Genomic DNA, 20578 nt, shown 5'->3' with positions numbered 1-20578 from the left:
CCATCCAGTTCCACCAATAATTTGGTTTGCTTGTTGTAGTTGCTTTGGTGGGAAAATTAGGGCAACGTCAATGTAAGAAAAGACAGAAATAAACCAGGGAAAACCTAAAGATGTCTACTCCTCCTGCTGCTTCAAGATTAGATCAGACAGGACATTGATGTTCCTCTCCTCTGGGTGGCATTGTAGCACTAGCATCACCATATTGTCCTGATCGGGAAAAATCTGACAGAGGTGCTCTCTTAGTCTGGCTGTTTCCTCTGGAGTCCTGCATGTATTTAACACCAGGCCAGGACCTCCAGCTTCATGCTCCCTGTGCTGGTGTCCCATGTCCCGTCCTCTTCGATGCCCTCTACCTTTACCCCATCCCCCTCCATTCGCTGCATCCAGAGCAACACCCAGTGTTCGGTCACGGAAGTTCATGACCTCTGTTTGGGAGCGCAGTGTTTTGGATGGAGGAAAATTGGTGGCGCTACCAGCAAAAGAGTGGTTTCCTACATCAGGAGTCCTGAGAGGAAACAAAGAACAAAACTAAGAAAACACACAGTAAGGTAACTAATAGAGCACACATGGAAGGAACCAAAACTCTGTGTGTATGTGTGTGTGTGTGTGTGTGTGTGTGTTTGTAGCAGTAAAACCTGTGCTCGGAACGTAGAAAGTCATCCAGGTGAGGCCCTCCTCTCCCCAGAGGGTCATCTGGTACCATGAAGTGATCCCCAACAAACGTGTACTGAAGAAGTCTGGGGTGGCAACATGAGAACATACCACTATAATTAGAGGACTAGCCCTTTAAACAGCTTTTCCACAAGAGACAAAAAATTCAGCTTCATAAAATATCTTATTTATACACAGATGCATTTATTCAGAGAAAGGTTGACAAAGATGTTGGAACTGTTTTAAATCTAGTGACATATTTTAATTATACAGGTACTGGAGTGAAAAAGTAGACAAATACAGTTTGTTGATACATGCAGATGTCAAAGCCATCATTTTCTTACATATCATGGAAAGTAAGTGTAAAATCTCCCTGATTAGATGAATAAAACCAGAACAGTAGAACTGCATTTTGTGCATTTACAATCTGAGTACAATCCAAAATAAGGCTGCAACTACCATCCTAATAGCCATCCTATTATACCTCTTTTTGATGATGTCTCGGAACACAGGGGACTCATCTGAGAGGTCTCTCAAATTGTCATTAGTTACGATCACTCCATCTGTCCTTTGCGCATGCTGCAGCATGAATCTATGGAAACATGAAAAGATATGAAAGTCTTTGGCTCCTCACAGTGGTTGTTTTTAAAATAAATAGAAGTGCTAAAAGTATGGAGTATGGGGAGGCCTGCAGGACATCACTGACTACAGGAAACCATCTTTCTGACAGACAGGAAGCAGCAGGTGCTTCTGAACTTGACAGCTGACATCACACATCATCTGTTAGTATGACACGGTAAAGTGTTTTGATGTATTTGTATACAAATTGATGATGATTAGCATGTAGTACATACAGGAAACAATTAACATGTCGTACAGATTTCACTTTCACACAGATGTTACACTCCAGTGGGTGAAAGCAGTAACTTTTGTTTATACGCTGACATCATTTTAGGTGGGAGTGCACCTACCGGTCATCGTATGAGCTGATCCTCTTACCCTGAACCTCTCTGGAAGGTGTGTAGGAGAGTAGGCCCAGCTTCTGCAGCTCAGTCAGATAGTGTTGCTCTGAGAGGCAGGGAAAACACAACTCTATGTTTAGTCTGCGCTAAAGGGAAAATGTACACCCACACACTCACACGTTCTCCAGTTCTTATTTGATTTTCCTTTACATGTGACCCTGAATCAATTCAATTTAATCAACTCATTCTCTCTTGATAACTCACACACAAAGTCAACAAAGCACTTCTCTTTTATTTCAAGGTATAGTAGTGTTTCTGCATTGTGTAGGCTACTTTACATTATCTGTATACTACAGTATTTTAAATATACAGCAGTTCTGGAAAACAGCCTGGGGTTTATTAGCTGATCGACAAAAAATTACGAGGTAACTATTTAGATAGCTGATTAAAAGTCCCCTTGTTTCTAGCCTCTCAAATGTGAGAAGCTGCTGTTTTCTTTATTTACCTGTGATTATAAATGATCATTTTTGGAGTTTGGACCCTTGATAAGACAAATAAAGTTATTTGAAGACATCAACTTCAGTTTTTGGAATTTCTACCAGATATTTTCGCACATTTCCGATATTTAAATACCAAATGAATTCTCTTACTGTGATAAATAAAATAATCAGGAGTTTACACACTAACCACAGATATGAAAGCTACAGTATGTAACTTAAGGTAGCACTAACACAAAACTCCAAATCAACCTACTCTGCTCCGCCCAGCACTCCGTCTCCCTGCTCCACCACGCTCTGCCCAGCTCTTCAGATATTTGTCGTTATGAAATTACAAAAAATGAGAATGTAACAAAGCTTACTCATCAGGCAGAAATAATTAACAATTTCTGATTGTTTAGAGAAGTCAATCCGACTCAAAACCTTTTAGAAGCTAACATCTCGGCACTGCTGCCAGTTCTGTTCAATGAATCTGGGACACAGGCTTCGACAGCACATCTCCACATTAAGACAAGTTTTGGAGCAGATTTCTACAACAAACGTATTTGGAAAAAAGTTACATACTGTAGCTTTAAGTTTAAAATACTCTATGAAGAAGAAGAAATGTTACCTTTGATCCTGGGATCACTCTTCTGTCTCCACTGGGGCAGGAGGGCACTGATTTGACGATGGCCTCGGTCCCAAAAGTGCTGGATGGCGAGAGCGATTCCTCGACAGGAGAAGAAGTGACCCAACCCATGACTGTGGACAACACAACACATATACATGTAAAGTTTTATAACAAAACCAGTCATCGGCTAAGATACAAGTGGCTTTAGCAAATTGCTGATGAAAAAATTAGAAAAAGATTTTGTTAGAGCACATTTTGTTTTAGAGCTGCAAAGTCAGTTAACTATCCTAAGATGTATCTGCAGTTATTTTAATAAGGACATCATTTTTCTCACATAAGTTTTCTCACTCTGTAATTCCCACCTCATGGCCACGTTGCTCCCATCAATAATGATCTCCCTCAGCTTTGGGTCTCCAGGCTTATCTGTTAGCTGGAGGTCAAAGGGTGTCTGGAGTCCCTCCAGGAAACGCTGCTCCCCTGTCACCACAACTGAAGAAGCAGGCGTGACACCATGCCTTTCCTTCGCTCTGATGGGAGATGAGTCTTTAACGGTGAAAACTGGCGGCTTTGGCTTTGGGGCATTGTCAGGAGTTGGGTGATTTTTTTTTGAGGGGGATGGATTAGTCCAGTGGCTGCTTTGGCTATACTGTTTATTGCATTGGACATGTTGGAAATGAGAAAGTGGAGGATCTAGGGATGAGGGATATGTACGCATGGGCGGCCCTTTGACTTCAGACAGGACAAGTTGGTGTGGAGGCTGTGAAGTGTATTGAATTGTGGGTCGCTGCTGGGCTTTATTACTCTGAGCAGACAAATCTGGTTGTGCAAAAGGTGCACTTAGCTTTAACAATTCTACCCATCCTTCATCATCATCATCAAATTTTGGTCCCTCTATCTCCAGCACCACATCATCCATCTCTCTTGGGCCCTCCCTGAATGGCTCTGTCTCTTTTATCTCCTCTCTCTGCAGCTCCAGGAGCAGCTGGTGTGTGGATCGATCAGGCAACATGCTGTAGACCTCGGCTACTTTCTGTTCTGTGTACCCGCAGCTGGCTGCAGCTTTCTTCACCACTCCCAGGACAAAGTCTTCATCTTGTCCACCCTCCTTTTCATCAGCACTACCTTCTCCCTGAAAGTGTCCTGTGCCTCCTGTCGCTCCGCCACCCCCTCCCTCACAAATCTCTTCCACCTGCTCCTTACTAATAATCACCCTTTCTCCTCCTGATGCTGTTTCTTCATCCTCTCTGTGCTCCGTCTCACAAGGTCGGTTGCTCTCCCTCTGATTCAGGCCAACACCATCTTGATTTTTTGGGCCTGCAGCACCCTGAATTATCTGCTCCGTGTCGCTGCGATCTTGTTCCTGTTGAACTAAGTCCAATATCTGCGAGGCCTCTTTGGGACCGGTTTGAGCAAGCACTCGTTTCACAACATCTTCTGTGTACCCCATGGCTGTGAAGAACTTCAAAAGGAGCCAAAACTCCTTGTTTCCCTTTGACAACTGTGACTCCAGCTCTTCCACCTCCCCCAGCCCATCTTTCTCTTTGGTATCTATTGTTTGCATCTGCTCTGCCTGCTCATCTTCTCCCACCTCCTGTGGAGAATGCATAATCCGTTCCTCAGCACCCTCTGCTCTCGGTCGGGATCCTGCAGACATGGAGAAAGACTGGAAGGAGTCCTTGGCTGCAGCTTCTTTTCGTGGAACCACATTCATCCCTTCAACCCAACGATCAGTAGTGCTGGAAGGCTCAGGCAGTGTGCATGTAATGGAGGAGGATTTGTCCCATCTATCCTCTGCCTCATCATGTAATCTCACATTTCTGCCTGTCAGGTTTGGGCTTAACCCAAGTCCTGATTCTTTCACCAAATCCAGCAGGATTTCCTTGACTGCCCCTGGAAGCACCAGAAGATCCAGGATGTGCCTGTCCTCACGTTTCTCCACCAGAGTTTTGAAGGTCCGACGTGAATCCAGGGACTCGCCTCTGTCTCCAGTCTCAGAGCGTCTGCATTGTGTCCCTTCATACCTCTTAACCAGCTCTGTAACAAGAGAGTAGGCCCGCACTACCGGTTCTGCCAGGCCAGATATAAGCAGGAATCCTGGGGAGCCGACCTGATTTGTTAAGAGGAAAACAGAATGACATTAATCTTGGTCCACATAATACAGCAAAAGAAAAATATAACTGAACATGTATTTGAATGATAGCAGTCTTTAATAAACTGACTGCATTGTGCTTTATTCACAAAGGCTAAAGAAGTAAATAACTCCCTTATTAAATATTATTATTTGTAATATGGAACATTCTCAGTTAAGGTTCACAATTTGCCTATTCAAAAATTATGATACAGAGAATTTGAAGAAATAAATCAGGCAAAATCAAGATACATTATTAAGGAATTTCCAAGGAACTTGTAGCTGCAAGTAGTAAACTAATAGTGAAAAAGAAAGTTGTTGGTATTAAAATTTCCCTGAATTGTATGTTTGCATTCTAACCAAATATGTTACTAATACATAAAAAAATCCCAGTGACAACATCACAGATACAGTGTTACTCCATAAAGAGTGTAACGTATTTTTAGCTGATGACATAATAGCGATATTGACTAAGAGTGTGATTTTTCTGCAATAACAAGAATGTAATCTTAAGATATCACATTATTAGTCAGTATCATTACACCAACCCTAGTTTCTGCATTGTGACCTTCTCTTTTCGTACATCTAAATGGCATGAATGTTGTCTAAAAAGAGATCCTGACCCACCACTATATGTGCTGAGGTGCTTTTGATCAGACAGTCCAAGAACAGCCCTCTGGCTCCACAGAAGACACAATGAAGGGTGCTAGGATATGAAAGCTCCTGCTGTTCCTCCTGGTTCACCAGTCCCTTCACAAATAACTAAAAAAACAAAAGAAATATTTTTTTTGCAGTTAATATATTTTTTTAATTATTTCTGTCTGTAGCGGTGACCATGTAATATCGGTTAAACTTGGCAAATCAGTTTACACTGGACAATTCATTCTTGACACTGAAAACAGCAGTTGACAAAACAAGCTCAAGGTCCAATTGTTTTGGAGCTTTCAAATATGGCACCAAAAGACAAGAACAACAGAAAAACATACAACTCATATTCATTTAAAATGGCTACAGCATTGTGGGAACAGACTGCTGGGCAGCATCGCCCAAAGAACTGACTCACAGTGAACTATAAAACAAGGGAATATGTCATACTTTGGCAGCTTTCACATCGCTGCTCGGCCCTCGTAGTTTCAGCCATATCTGCCCATTGTTGCCGTGGGGCAAATCGTCTGCCCCGATCCCAAATGTCACCCTAAATATCCGCTCCACAGTGCTATGCAGGCAGGTCAGAGATCCCCGCAGCATTCCAGCACATGCAAACTCATCTTCCACCTCCAGATCTCCACCTCCATCACTTCTCTCACCATCCATCCCTTGTTAAATCAGTGGCAGAAAGTCGAACATACTGCAAAAAACACATTTCACACAGACCTATTTGTTAGAACATGTTTACACACTTTGACCAAAAAAAAAACAAAAACAAACTGTGTGACTGGTTACTGTTAGATGCAGTGTTTCTGTTGTAACTTCACTGTTGTTGTTGCATAAGTATAAGTGCAAACAGTGTTTATATGGGCTCCAGGAAGAAAAGCTGTAGCCTGGCCCAATAAACAATAAACCATCACGTTTTTATTATGTAACACAAGCCCTAAGGGCTTAAACTGAAAAGTAACACTTGCCAAATGAATGTAGTAGACTAAATAGTACATCATAAATGTAACAGAGTAGAAATATTCCAGTAAAGTACAAATACCTCCACCACTTTGCAAACTCCACCATGTAAACACTGCGCCTGTCTCTCCGTTTATACCCCTGTTATTAATGTCCTGACATCACCAGCAACCTGTTTGATTTGTATTTTGGTGCTGTAGTTCAACAACATTCCTACTTTAGTATATTCATATAATAACCTTTGCTTCTGCAACTTGTCCACAAGCAGATGAAATTACGCCTCTGATAAGACGTTTGGTACAAAGCGTAACAAACAGCCAACTGCCTGACTATTGGTTTTATAAAAGCAGCTCTGCTTCCTTCTAAGACAGAGCAAGAAACACAGAACAACCCGAGTGTTAGGACAGAACACTAGGTCACTAAAATAATTCTGAATATCATTTTCTATGTCGTTTTCTTACGTGAAGTCGGTCGCTCTGCGCCTTCAAAGTTTCGTTTTCAGCATCAGCCTTATCTTGTAACAGGGAGGCATTACAAGTCGCTTCAGTCTTTCGCAATCATAAAGCAACATGTACGAGTCCAAAGTTCACAGTTTTTACACTGTGTAATGCCACAAAGGGATCGGTCCTAGGAGGAAGTGGGCTTGAGATCACGGAACAATAAGCTGGTGCTGCTGTGGCGGATAAGGAAGCGTCGCAAACATCGTAGCACAACGGGAGACAAAAACGAAACTAAAGACACAAAGTGTTTATCGCAAGGGCAGGGTGGATACCTCAGGCTGGGTACGTTTAGGTCCCTGTATCGCTCGCATAACCTTATAATATCCTATTCCTAGAATTACCCTACTGTAAATACTCAAAATGCATCTATGGACTCTCACCTGTGTCCTCACGCCCCCAAATGTTTAAGGCTTTTCTAACCTACTGTTCACCATTATTATTATTGTCATTGCTCTCAATAATCATACCTGACATTTTTTTAAAGTGCAGGTTATATTAATAACCTGTAAAATTTTGTTAAAATTTTTGACTTGTCATACTGTCTGTCAAGGGAATTTCCACTGACGTCAGAAGCGGGGTTTTTCTGGCTTTTTTTTTTTTTTTTTAAAGTGCTGGTTTGCTGCACTTGTCAGTACCAAACCAGTTTTTATAGGGGGGGGCTTGGGAACACTTCCCATTTCTCCTATAACATCATTTAGCTCAGTAGAAATGGATTTATTAAGGTTATTCTGTGTACAAAAGGTTTCCAAATCTCCCCTCCTTGGTGCTAGGGTAAAAATGAGTTTGAATATGTCAAAGACAGGAAAAGAAATGCAGCCTCCCACACTACATCCTGTTGTTTTGTTGGGGGTAAAACTTTAACATCAAGTGGTCAAATAAGGAACTGGATCCAGTTGTGGCACTGTAAAAGTTAAATTTGTTGATAGTATGTAGTTTCCTTAATGTCAACAAAAGACCAAAACCGAGAAGGAGGTTTTATCACTGTAGCGTGACATGTTCCTTCATTTCCACGAAAATTGGTTCTGTAGTTTATTTTGCTCTATTCACTATGAATAAATCTGTGGCTGAAAATAGTCCCCACCAACAACACAGTTTACTTCAGTTTGAGTGCTATGTATTAAAATTTACAGTGCCCAGCAGGGGTAAGAAAATCACGTATAACTTTGTGAGCTACAGGATTAGTTGACTAACATAAACATAGGAAACACCAGTTTATCCTTTGGAGTTGTTAGGTATTTTTAGTCAGATAGAAATTGGATAGATACTTTATGTATTAGAAATGTTTAGTGGAGATAGGATGTCTAGTTAGACTGTTAAATGCTTATGAGTTTCTACAGGGTACATCTGGTGAAGGATAACTAGAGAGAAGAGTTGATGACTGTCAGCAGACAGGGTGTTTAATATTATTATTATGACGTGTATAACCGTAGCCTTAGCCATAATATGTTCTTATGTTTGAGTCACGACATGTACTAGAGGCCATGAGAATGTTTTTAGCTACACACCACTTAATCAACAGACACACACACACATGTTAGGGTGATTTTCATTTTTAGATAGAAAAGAATATAATTAGTTAGGGTTTTTATTATATAGCATACATAAGTGTATATATTTTAATCTCACAGTTGTGTTTATGTTTATTTAGTTACATATCTATATATCACCCTATGTGTTCACTGAATCATTGGTCAGTATATTGTGTTAGCCAACTGGAGCCCTGGTTAACATCAAGGGAGACTGGTTCACTAAAACACTGAAATCTCATTAGATTTACAGCTTTAGCAAAGAGGGTCCACAGATACTTTATTACCACCACCTCGCTAATGGGACGGGGGAGCTATAGTTTATTGGAATTCCTTGAATAGTTGAAACAGAGATTAGATCTGAGCCCAGGACGAGGAAGCAATATAAACACACAGGCAGAGCAGTTTTATTGGAACAGGAGAGCAATGTCTAAAATGTAGCAGTTAGTTGGAAACAAAGGAAGACGTAAGTGTCTATATAGGAATTAAGACAGTATAGGTATTCTTCCCTTTTTAGGGCGCTGTCCACGACCATTGGAGCAGAGAGGATGATTGGAGGATGGACGGACTGAAGGACCAATCTTGGGAGAGTTAAGTTTAAACCACAACTGCTCCCCAACAGTTTGGACCAATCAGATAGTAACATTTTTTCATATAAATGTTGTGTACTGCTAAGCTGAAGTTAGTCTCTCGGTTGACGTTTCTGTGTAGTATGGGGCTAGCCCAACTGAGGGGATATAATGTATAGGTCTGGTGGGTTCAGGGTCTTTCATCTTTCATCTGCCTGCGTGCAGGTTGGAGGTGCAAGATACCTGAGCGTGTAATGTTAATTTTTGCCTGTGTTCATGGAATAAATCAGCACTGTTTTGTAGTTACTTGGACTGCCTCGTCTCTCAGAGTCAGTATGGTAAAAAGTACCGGGTACAACAGAGTAAATGGTCAACTCTTGGTAGATACATTAACAATGCACCAAAATCAGTGCAACAGAACTAGAGATGTCTTATTTATTCCACAAATTCTCATTTCTTGTCAAAACACTAGTGCTTACATTACCCACAATGCTTGGACTAAACTTGTAGTTTTCTACTCTCCAAAGGCTTCATCCAGTGTTTCACATATACAGTAGTACTCCCCAGTACCAGAAACACCTGACTTTAATGTGTAAAATAAGTGGTTTCCCTTAAACTTGTGGTGATATCACTTCAGCACACACACAACCTCTGATACCACATCATGTGACTGTCAATAAAAAACACTCAAAGGATTACGTAATAAGTTTATATAGTGCAGACGTAATCAAAGTGGATTTTATAGCAAAACAATAGTATTTGATTGCATTAGACTGTACAGGTGCCTCAGTTTCAGGTATTATTTTGTTCAGGTATTGTTTATTACCAAGCAAATAATTTCCCCTTTACTGTAAGTCATTTTACAGAATATTCCCTCTGCTGACAATATTTTAAATAGTCTTTATTGACTTTTCTAGATCCCTTTTATGATATCATTAGTAAACCTTTGGATAAAAGAGCCTGTACTTGTGATATGAGAATAAAAAACACATAGCAAGTAACTATTAAAAGTAATCTTAAAAATGACTTGAATTGTTCATTTTACTTAGTCAGTTGTCCTTTCTATGTGAGCCTATCTATAAAAACATCACACAAATTAAATAACTAAAATCCACTCATATATACAAGCATACATATACATTAATAGCCTTTAAGTCACACAAAGTGATTAGAATTAGAGAAAGAAGGCTGTTGTCGTCACACACTTGCCTGTTTGCTGAGCAGTTGAGAAGCAGAAGTAAAACAAAGATTTCTGGGTTGAACCTGGGCAGTACTTTCACTTCTGCTTTTGCCCGCATAGCTGGAACAAGAACAGCTACTGCTAATGCCGCTGCTGCTAGTAGAGAGTCACTGAATGAGCAGGAGAGGGTTTTTTTTACACATTTACCACCTCGGGTTTGGCTGAATGATGAGGAAGAAGGGTATATCCCTAAGGGTGAGTGGTTCCCCCTTTTAAAAAAATCACCTTAATGTTGTTATGAGTGTTTAATAGTATTGTTTTGATCAGAAAATGGTCACACCTCATGGTAGTTCCTATCTTTATTGTTATCCTTTTATTCATATGTTATTGTTTTGGCTCAGAGGAACACAGAACACAGAATATTTAGAAGTTCTAACTTTAACTTTAGAACTAAAACAGTAAGAGTTTAGTGTTCGGGGTGGTGGACAAAAAGTAGGTAACTTTTCACTAATGTTACAGTGCATTAATATCTAATACAGCAGCACAAAGTGAATCAACATTGAGAAAATGAACACCGGAAGTGTCATAAAGTTTGTTATTATAGTAGTAAGTTGTATTGTTACATTTGAAAGGGGTTTCTATTATTTCGTCCACTCAGGGCTTTCTGTTTTGTGTTTAGTACCCTGAGAAACAAACATGTGGCTTCCTGTCTGTGGGTGTGTGTGATTATAAGAACAGAGCTTAAACAGAAATATAAGGCACTTTGAACATACTTTTTGGGTGAGTAAAAGCGATAAGAGATTTGTTTACTTCCTGACACTGACTGACCAGAAAACAATAGTTTTGAGGGGGAGAGCCACTGAAGAAGGATTTTTAGACTTTAGGTTGTAGAGAAAATGCTTTATCCTATATTAATATTTATCACTAATTCAACCTGCATGGTTTCAGGTTCTCACACATGAGGATTTCCTGTTTTTCTCCTTTTTATGAGTGGTGAAATGTTTAGATTATATATTGTTCTAAACAGGAAACATGATATTTGAAGATATCAGCATAGACTCAGGGAAAGATTTTTTTTAGTGATGGGCACGTTTCACTACTTTCTGTCAATTTATGAACTAAACAATGAATTTACTGAGGGAACAATCTGTCAGTTAATGGCGGACTCTCTTATAATGCCAGACGAGAATGAGTGTCTAGTTCCCTCTAAACAACTCACAGGAGGAGCAGACAATACAGTAGTCCACATATACACTCCAAGTCAAAATAACAGTCCAAGTTCAATGCTGGCAAACACTAACAGCCAAGGGGCTGTTACACAGAAAATATACGGTAACAGGAGGGTAAGGCAGAAATCAGGAATCACAAGGGGGGGGCTCTTGCTGCCTCTTGCTGGTTCCTTCTGGTTGCCATGTCTGTTCCCAACACCCTGCCTGTTCATGTAAGCCTTGAATCTCTCGGGGGGGGACGGAAACAGGAAATGATAACAAAATAAAAGCATGATGCCAGAAGCCAGCGGGACTGAACCATGGCAACAATCTATATATTTCAATTTTAATAATATGGTTATTTGTATATGACTCACAGGAATTTATACAGTGAATTATTTTACTCTTAATTTAAAAACACAAAGCATTGTACAAAAATACACAAGTTAGAATAATATAGCATTATTGATAATGAAGACAAGACAATTTAATACATGGTGTTATACAAGAATGCTACAATTCAAAGCCATTTTGATCACTTCATTTGATCAAGAACAGTGCATGCATAATTCTGACTAACTAAAATAAATCCTGTTATTTTAAAAAACTGAAAAGCAAACACCCTAGAAAGTTACGTATTTTGTTACAAAAACAGGGCATTGTACATATACAAATACTTTTTTATCTGACTACACAACTATGTACAAGATTGAATTAGAATTTAAGAGACTCTTTGGCAAAACTGGGCACAAAACAAATTAACCAAGTTTAATTAGGAAACTTCTGTAGTCTCACAACTGGGATCCACTTTGTTCTGGAGAAAAAATGAATTTCATTCTTTCAGGCCTATAATTTTTATCATGAATAATTTCCCCCTCTAGTGAACTATGGCACTGACAAGCTGTCCACAACCAGCGTTGATTGCAGATTCCATTCTCAGGGACTGGGTGGTGATTGACTCTGGAGGGTTTGGACAAATCCACAAAGCCAGGCATCAGCAGTGGTGCTGCGATGTGGCTATTAAACTGCTTCATTATGATGACGGGTGAGTAGTTGGAATGAACAGCAATTTACTAATATTAAAATTAAAAGAACAGTAAATTACTGACAACACAAACAAACACACGCAGGAGCAGTTCATCTTTGCTGCATGAGGTCAGCATGATGCGTCAAGGGAGCAGCCCATATGTTATTCAGGTCCTTGGGATCTACCAGGGTCGACCGCCTTCCTCTGGGCCTTCAAAGCAGCTCGGTCTGGTCATGGAATTCATGGAGAGAGGATCAGTGGCATCTTTACAGGTAATCTCCATACCTATCTACCTACCTGCTTAAAAATTCCTTCTTTTGATTTTTTGATAGTGTGTGTGGTTCTAGTGGATGGAATGACAAAATATTGTTAATTCATAACATGCACATTAAAACACAGTTTTAATGTAAATAACAAAAATGTTTTTTGTTATTAGAATAAATTATGTTTTTGTGTGTGTACACAACTGCAGCAGAGAAGCAGGAAGTGCAGCACTATGCGCCCTGCACATGAGTAGCAAATGGATCTATTTTATTTTGTACTGACTCTGTACGTCTGATGCACAGATCTGTTCCAGTACATAGAATTAATATTAACAGTATTGATACTTGAGGCATTCTTTTATATGATTAAATATCTGGTCAAAAATATTCCCACTAGCCTCAACTGTACTTTGGGTATTGAGCAGATTAGCAGATGTTAGCATGCTACCCCATAAAATTAAAAACGTTAACATGGTACACATTTAAAGCTACTAAACATCAACATGTAACCATTGTCTGTGTGAACATGATAGCATGCTGGCATTAGTATTTAGCTCATATCGCTGCAGTGCCTAAATAAAGCCTCACATAGGTGCCAGCATAGTTGTACAGACACTATTGCTTACACACTCCTATCTTCCAACAGAAGAACTTAGGTGGAGCTCCACCGTGGCCACTGGTCTGCAGGCTAGCCCATGAGGTGGCGCTGGGTATAAACTTCCTCCACAGTCTCTCCCCTGCCATGCTCCACCTGGACCTGAAGCCCAGTAATGTACTTCTGGACAGCCATCTCAAAGCTAAAGTAAGCCCAAAGCTTCCAGGAAAGGCCATCTTTCTGCATGTTTATCCTACTTTTTATTAGTTTGCACTTTGTGAATGGTATTGTAAGTTTTACTGAGGTTGAATGGAAGCTGAGAGTGACGTAAACATGTTACAACTAGGTAACAAGCAGAAAAGGCAGTGAAAGAGTTTTAGCACTACAATAATTTACAAGAGACAACGTCTAGGCTCAGATACTGGCATGTAGCTCACAGAACCACTGCACTGAGGCAACATATTAATTAGGAGAAACAAAACTGGACTAACAGAATGTATCTCTTTGAAAGATTTGAATGTATAAATTCATATTTATTTACAAGTTCATAGGTTCTTATCTGTCTACATGCACAAGAGTAAAAGTTTATTAATGTTACATGGACATTACGTCTTTGTGGAACAGTCTGGCAGTTTTGTCACATTTGACCTAGTGCTCTGTGTGTGACTTTCTCTCTTCCTCCAATGGCTTGCTTCCTCTCTATGGTAATTTAATTAGGCTATTCTCCATTTTCTTCAGCTTACAGATTTTGGCCTAGCCCAGGTTTACCAGAGCGCCACACGGGCTTCCAAGAAGAACTGCAAAGATGAAGGGGGGACAATCAGCTACATGCCACCGGAAGCATTTAGCTTATCGTACAGCCCCACAAAAGCCTCTGATATTTACAGGTACAGGAGAACTGAACCTGGCTTGGAATATTGTGTTGTACTTAATGAATAACAACACATAAATGTAGTTGGACAGGGTTTACTTGACCATACTGATGTAACTTAGACTTTTATTAAAGGGAAAAATTGTTATGGTTTGTGGATTAGCTTCCTGTTTGGTGCTTTTCTTTTGGTTAGACTTCCTGTCCTTTGTCCCCACACCTGTCCCAGCTTTACTGCTATCACCACTCATGTTCACCTGTCCCTCATTATGCTCTTCTCTCTTGTGTATATATTCTCCTCCTTTCCTCCAGCCTCTTGCTGGTTCCTTCTGGTTGCCATGTCTGTTCCCAACACCCTGCCTGTTCATGTAAGCCTTGAATCTCTTTCATGTTTCTTGTTCTGGTTTAGTTTGGCTTGTTTATTAGATATTGGCTTTATGCCTGTCACCAGTTCTTTGTTTTTTTTTTTCCAGTTTGACTTTTTAGTCAGCTCCCTGACCAAACTGCTTAGTTTAGCCTTTTGGTATCTCTTGTTTCTTGTCATCAGGTTGAGCCCCTTTGGTCTTTTGTCCTGTATTTAGTAAATGCATTTATTAAATGTCCTACTTGAACTACAACTACTACTACTGTAAGTGTTATGATTTCGTTAATGATCCTGGCGTGTCTCTTTTTCAGCTATGGCATCCTACTGTGGTCCATTGTCACGGGGAAACAACCATATCCAAGTGAGTTATAATGTCTCTTTAAACTGCTTTTCATAGCTTCTCTGTCATGTTCAACTTACTCAGAGCATCTTCAGTCTATCTCATGTTTTATGCACAATGAAACAGCAATGTTTTATGGAGGTGCAGGGGGGAAGGATGATCCAGGGCCTAAACTCACCAGGGGGCCCATAAAGGATAATATCTGTCATAGTTGATAGTGGGGCCCCTGGGCACTCGCCTGCTTTTCCTGGTTGGTAAACATCCCTCCATGTACATGGCTTTCTAACCTTAATGCCACTCTAACTTCACTTTGACCCTTCCTCTACTCTAGATGCACTGTCCAGTGTGGTGCGGCTTCGAATTCCCCGGGGAGACCGTCCATCGCTGAAGGAAATCAGCTGCCAGGCTACAGGGTGTGCGGGACTGACAGGACTGATCGAACTTATGGCGACGTGCTGGGAGGAACGAGTCGACAAAAGGCCAACCTCCCGTGGTAAGAGAGCGACCTACTTTACCACAAAGTAGAGTGGTTGAAACCACAGAATACCTTGAGATGAATGAATATAATATATAGTATATAGGCTGCTAGGTTCACCAGCTTCATCCACAATAAAATATCTCAATAGCTCATTGTGGACCCCAAAGGAAGAATAATGCAGATTTTTCTTCTAGTACCACCCCATTGTTGACATTCTGCCAACATTTTATCCAACAAACTATTTGTCCACCACTTTGGTTGATGACTAAATACTTGCAAAACAAACTGAGATGGTGAGCATGGTCAACTTTATACTTGCCTAACAGCTGCATTGCTACTGTAGGAGAAACAAAAACAGAAAGATTCTAAAATTAGCTGCTTTTTAATATTTTAAGGATTAAAACTTGATCACACTGATTCTCCATTTGATATCATTAACCTTTCACTATATCACTGACCAAATATTGATTATTACACTTTTAATAGTTTGTCGTGCCTGGCCTTAACATGAATTATCTCTTTATGTTGTCCATAGAGTGTACAACTGTAACAGAAGAAGTGTTTAAGATGCACAAACATGCAGTTGTTGATGCCGTCCATCAAGTGTTGAAGAGACTGGTAAGTGTCCAGTCTCCCCAAAAACACTCAATGACACAGCAAATCGGTGTTTTTATTGGTTTACGTAAATGCTTGATTTGCTCTTTCACTTCCTATTTCCAGGACCAAAATGAAGAAGAAAGAATAACTGAGCAATTTCAGAGAGTTCATATCACTGAAGCTGCAGGTCTATTTTTTAATAAATCTTGGGGTTCAATTACTTTTATAGATTTACATGACTGAATGCTTATTCACTTAAGATGAAAAGACTGATACTGTCATGTCTGTATGCTAACTCTGAGGCTAGCCAGCAGTTGATTAGAAACAGGGGAAACTACTGTCTTGACTCTGTCTGCAGAATCCCTGACTTCGTCAACAAATGTCATACCATTGTTTTTTCTTGCAGCACACGCCGGAGTGGGAGCTGGGAACATTTATGATAGTGTGCCCACAGGACGCCCACCGGTTCAGGTGAGATGTAGAACATTCAGATTGACACTGCAATCCGCCGAGTATCTGATATAGGGACATTCACTTATCTTTAACACTTAGAAAATGTATAAATTAGCTTTAAAAGGCTCAGTGTAGGTTTCCTTAATGAAGAACAGATGACAATTAATTGTTTATTCATTCACTTTCTAACACAGATCAATAAGTTGTTCTGTGAAACCACAGAGAAATACTATGGTACTTTTACTTAGTAAATGATGTAAATACTTATTCCCCTATTGTCCATTCCACAGAAGCAATGAAGCTAGTGAGAGGAAATGTTTTAAACCTTACAGTGCTCAATTAAATGTCTATTTGCTCATATCTTATTGCAAACATATCAGCTACTCTATTCTATGACTCTTTAAAAAATCCTCTGTACTTGCATTGTAAAGTATGGCGCCTTAATGTGACTAGTGAGAGTGCATTCAGGTTCATATACATGTGACATCATTAACCTCTTACCCTATGCCACCAGATAAAACTGGGTTAAAATGTGTAAAGCACAAAAAGAAGCTAAAACCTAAATCCCATTAAAATAACTCTTAAGAAGTGTTGGAGCCTATTATAACCTTAGTTTACAGGTTGAAATCCACAGACAGGCTTGATCGTGTCAGCTAGGCCACTGGTACATCATGAACAACCAAGTGACAAACTTTACTTGCTGTTGTTGCAGGAAATGGCTGGTGATTGGACTACAAATCAAAGGGACAAAGCAAGAGCCAAAGGTAAAAAGGAATTGTGTCCACGTACAAACTGCTGCTGTTATCGTGAGTCAGACAAATCTTCTGTCACAGCTTGTTTTCACATGAAGGTGTCCCCTTTCAGACTATCCTTCACCTCAGCACTCAAGTGTGCATCATGTTGACCAAACCCACTCATCGAAGGACCACAGATTGAAAGTATCATCTGTTCATCCCATTGCATCGTCACCATCATCTCCTTTGATAAGGTCACCTCAAGCCAGAACAAAAGCTCCCCAGGCGGCTTTTAGGGAAAACCTCTTTCCACAGTACCAGGTGGGGTTTTTACTTGGTATGATTGTGTTAAAGATTTATTCCATAATGAAAATACACCTTACAAAATGAAAGGCTGACTATTTAGAAGGGCAAAGTGTTTGTTCTAAACTGCCATGCTTGAAGGCAGGCGAAGCCTGCTGTCTAATAAAAACTGGCTTTATATTTAAATACAGGACATCACTGAGACAGTGACTCTGAGCATATCGCTGTTCTTCTCTCTTCATATCTGCAGCGTCAGCATTCCAGTCCTGACACTTTACGCTGCGATCTGCCAGTCCCACGTACAATCAGCATTAATCTCAGCCACGTAAATGGAGTTCAGTGTGGCAACAACAACACCATGTACATCTCCGCCCCAGACCCCTTAGAGAGGAAACGGCACCCAACAGCACCATCTAGTGTTAACATCCCAGGTCCACGTTCAGGAAGCTGGAATGACAAGAAGTCAGGAGCTGACTGAGTTCACATCGTGCTTCTCAAGTTCTCTTTTCTTTTACAGTTCTCTGTATTTGGTTTATTCTGTCTTTCACAACCAAAGTGTATTTAAAAGAAACTGTGTGAAGACTTAGCTGGATTGTATTTTTATGACTAATTTTGACTATTCAGATGTTCTCATACCATGTGGGCTTTTCAAAAATAGGTTTAGGTATTTTTATAGTCTATTTATTCTGTTTCTTTTGTCTGGATATTTTTTTGGGTGAGTTTTGTTTTTACACCAAAATCTCACATCTTCCTTTTGCCCTGTCAGCAGTGACTGAGCCAGTTTTGGTTTTTCTCCAACTACAGTCAAATATCCACAGTTGCAATGCAAGCCCACCATCAGGTACCAAAAAGTTACCTTTACAGCACACTGACTAATCAAAAGAGGTCAGTACGTAATCAGTGTTACAGGGATTGCACTATTCAAACCCAGGGCTTTTAAAAGATGTCAGGTGTGTGGCTAAAAACAGCAAATCCTAGTAATAGAAAAAACTTTTCATACACAGACAAAGCAGCAAAGGCGATCTTCAGATACCAAACAGGCTAACTAGTATGTGTAAAAAGAGAAGCAGGAAAGCAATGAATAAAAATGAATGTGTTGTGATTACAAAGTTATACAGCTTGTAGGTCTGCAGACAGACTATCAGGCTGATGGCAAAAGTCCAAAGACATGCATCTTTGGTTAACTGACTCCAAATTGCCCCTAAGAGTGAGCCTTGTGATAGACTGGCAACCCATCCAGAGTGGACCCTGCCTCTTGCCCAGTGTCACCTGGGATTAACTCCAGTCCCCTCGTTAGGATAAGCGGTACAGAAAATGGATGGATGGAAACTGTTTGTCACAGAGCTCATTTTCTGCAATAACCCAAAAGTCTATGAGAAAATCCCTTTGGCTTTTTGCCAAAGAGGGAACCAGGCTGGTGCTAACTTCTGGGTGGCCTACAAAAATACATCATCCACATCTGAATTGATGCCAGCATGAAGAGACGGAATGCTGGATTGAAATATTTCAATCAGTCGAAGCATGATGCAGCGTCAGTGAAGTGCTGGAACAAGCATGCATTTGATATTCCTGTCACGTTTTGCAGTATGCAAAGAGAATTCCTTTATCTTGAAGGCTGGTGTTAATATATTTTTGCTATTAACAAATCATGTGTAAATCTGTCTCAATTAGTTGACTGTTTACAGTGCTGTATTATCACACATTTGATGCTCTGCTGCTATTTGTGGAAACACAACAGTGTACAGTATGTGGGACTGTCTTCCAAATTACCTACAGTGAACAACAATGGAGCTTTTTGGCACAGAGTGATGAGATACATCACGCTTTGGATTCACAGACAGTACTTGTTAATAGGACTGTGTCATTGTTGGGTTTTGGCTTTTCATGAAATGTGTTGACAAAAAGAAAACTGTGAAAAATCACCAGGCTTTAACCCTGAAGGTATTTAAATGAAAATAAAAAAATAAAGAATCGGGTAATTTTAACTGCTAAAGAATAGTACTGTTTACTATGATTCTGATCATTTAATAAATTCAACTGTACATTTGCACTCAAAGTTTTTTTTGCATTTTATTTACATGTTTTTAAAGTGTCTAATTTCAAACACCAAAATCAGGTTGACTTCACTTGTTTATAAGAAAGAGCAGCAGTTAAAAAAAATCACATTTTGACAATTTGTTAGCAGTTAATGAAGTTAATGATTTAGTAAATATTGCCATATTTATAGCAAATCTCTGTTTTCGGCCTTGCAAATGGAAACATTTACAGTTTCCCTTTTTTCTTTGGGTTTTGGACTCTAATCCATCTTCAAAAATGTATCTAACCTTTTTGATAATTGCTTCATTGTTCAAGTTTTTATAGCAAAAAATTGAAAAAGACAATTTGGTTGTAATTTTTTAAATCTGTTTTATATGATTTTCAACTGCAAATCTTTGCTCCTGCTTTTCAGTTGCTGTGGTGTTTATTACTGACATCTACCCATGTCTTCTATTTATTTCAACGCAAATCAGTTTTGTTTCATCACTTTCATTTCAGTAGGAAACTTATTTCCACCACGAAGATAAAATGGAAAATATAAAACATGAACCAGGTGAACTAGAATTGTTTTGTCTCTGCATTAGCAAAACAATGTAACTTAATACAATTTGTATGACAAATGTCACTGGTTAGGAACTTAATCCATCTACACTGTTGTTAACATGTGTGTTTTTCAGTTTCTGAATTCAGAGAGACATTTTTTACAAAGGGTAAACTGGAACGAAAGTCCTGTACTTAGTTTGCATTCTAGACATGAATCTCCAAAGTGCTAACACAAGCCTCCGCTGTGCACAGGGGCGCTGAGACAAATTGGCTCTGACAGTCCAGCGTGAGCTCAGCAGGCTTCTGGCACCCGTTCCCTTCCTTCGCCGCCAATCCTCCATCTGCCACCGGATCCACCACAGAGAGGTGCCGAGTTGCTGCATGTCAGCGGGAATGACAATACAATATATACAATTAAGGAGCAATTTGAATGTTTAAAACGTATTTTCACATATAGGAGTGAAAGGTAAGTGTCTGCAATTGTGAATGGACACTTCTGGGGTCAAAATCTAGGAGTAGTATATAGTGTAA

The 20578-nt window shown here is 39.8% G+C and overlaps 2 protein-coding genes across 5 annotated transcripts; one reads left to right on the top strand and one right to left on the bottom strand.

Annotated features, from left to right (window-relative positions):
- Positions 1-6: 6 nt before the first annotated feature.
- On the bottom strand, positions 7-10311 carry khnyn (KH and NYN domain containing). 3 transcript variants are annotated; one of them, XM_020586842.1, is made up of 9 exons: positions 10267-10311; positions 5944-6196; positions 5476-5610; positions 3083-4827; positions 2721-2851; positions 1623-1719; positions 1136-1243; positions 636-737; positions 7-505 (listed from the first exon to the last, which is right to left on the bottom strand). In XM_020586842.1, the coding sequence occupies exons 2-9, from the start codon at positions 6160-6162 to the stop codon at positions 115-117; spliced, it is 2928 nt and encodes a 975-aa protein (XP_020442498.1). In that variant the 5' UTR covers positions 6163-6196; positions 10267-10311; the 3' UTR covers positions 7-114. The 3 variants fall into 3 exon arrangements, with proteins under 3 accessions (XP_020442498.1, XP_020442497.1, XP_020442499.1); XM_020586841.1 differs by lacking the exon at positions 10267-10311 and adding an exon at positions 6924-7379; XM_020586843.1 differs by lacking the exon at positions 10267-10311 and adding an exon at positions 6702-6850.
- A 52-nt stretch (positions 10312-10363) lies between these two features.
- ripk3 (receptor-interacting serine-threonine kinase 3) lies at positions 10364-19509 on the top strand. Of its 2 annotated transcripts, none has more exons than XM_020586845.1 (13): positions 10364-10492; positions 12386-12490; positions 12576-12744; positions 13382-13537; positions 14069-14217; positions 14874-14923; positions 15234-15395; positions 15916-15998; positions 16101-16164; positions 16384-16448; positions 17143-17194; positions 17295-17485; positions 17718-19509. In XM_020586845.1, the coding sequence occupies exons 3-13, from the start codon at positions 12607-12609 to the stop codon at positions 17943-17945; spliced, it is 1338 nt and encodes a 445-aa protein (XP_020442501.1). In that variant the 5' UTR covers positions 10364-10492; positions 12386-12490; positions 12576-12606; the 3' UTR covers positions 17946-19509. The 2 variants fall into 2 exon arrangements, with proteins under 2 accessions (XP_020442501.1, XP_020442500.1); XM_020586844.1 differs by having other exon boundaries at positions 12327-12490.
- The last annotated feature ends 1069 nt before the right edge of the window (positions 19510-20578 follow it).

The sequence above is a fragment of the Monopterus albus genome, unplaced genomic scaffold (assembly GCF_001952655.1).
Source record: "Monopterus albus unplaced genomic scaffold, M_albus_1.0 scaffold425.1, whole genome shotgun sequence".
Classification (NCBI taxonomy): domain Eukaryota; kingdom Metazoa; phylum Chordata; class Actinopteri; order Synbranchiformes; family Synbranchidae; genus Monopterus; species Monopterus albus.
This window is presented reverse-complemented; position numbering and strand designations above follow the sequence as displayed.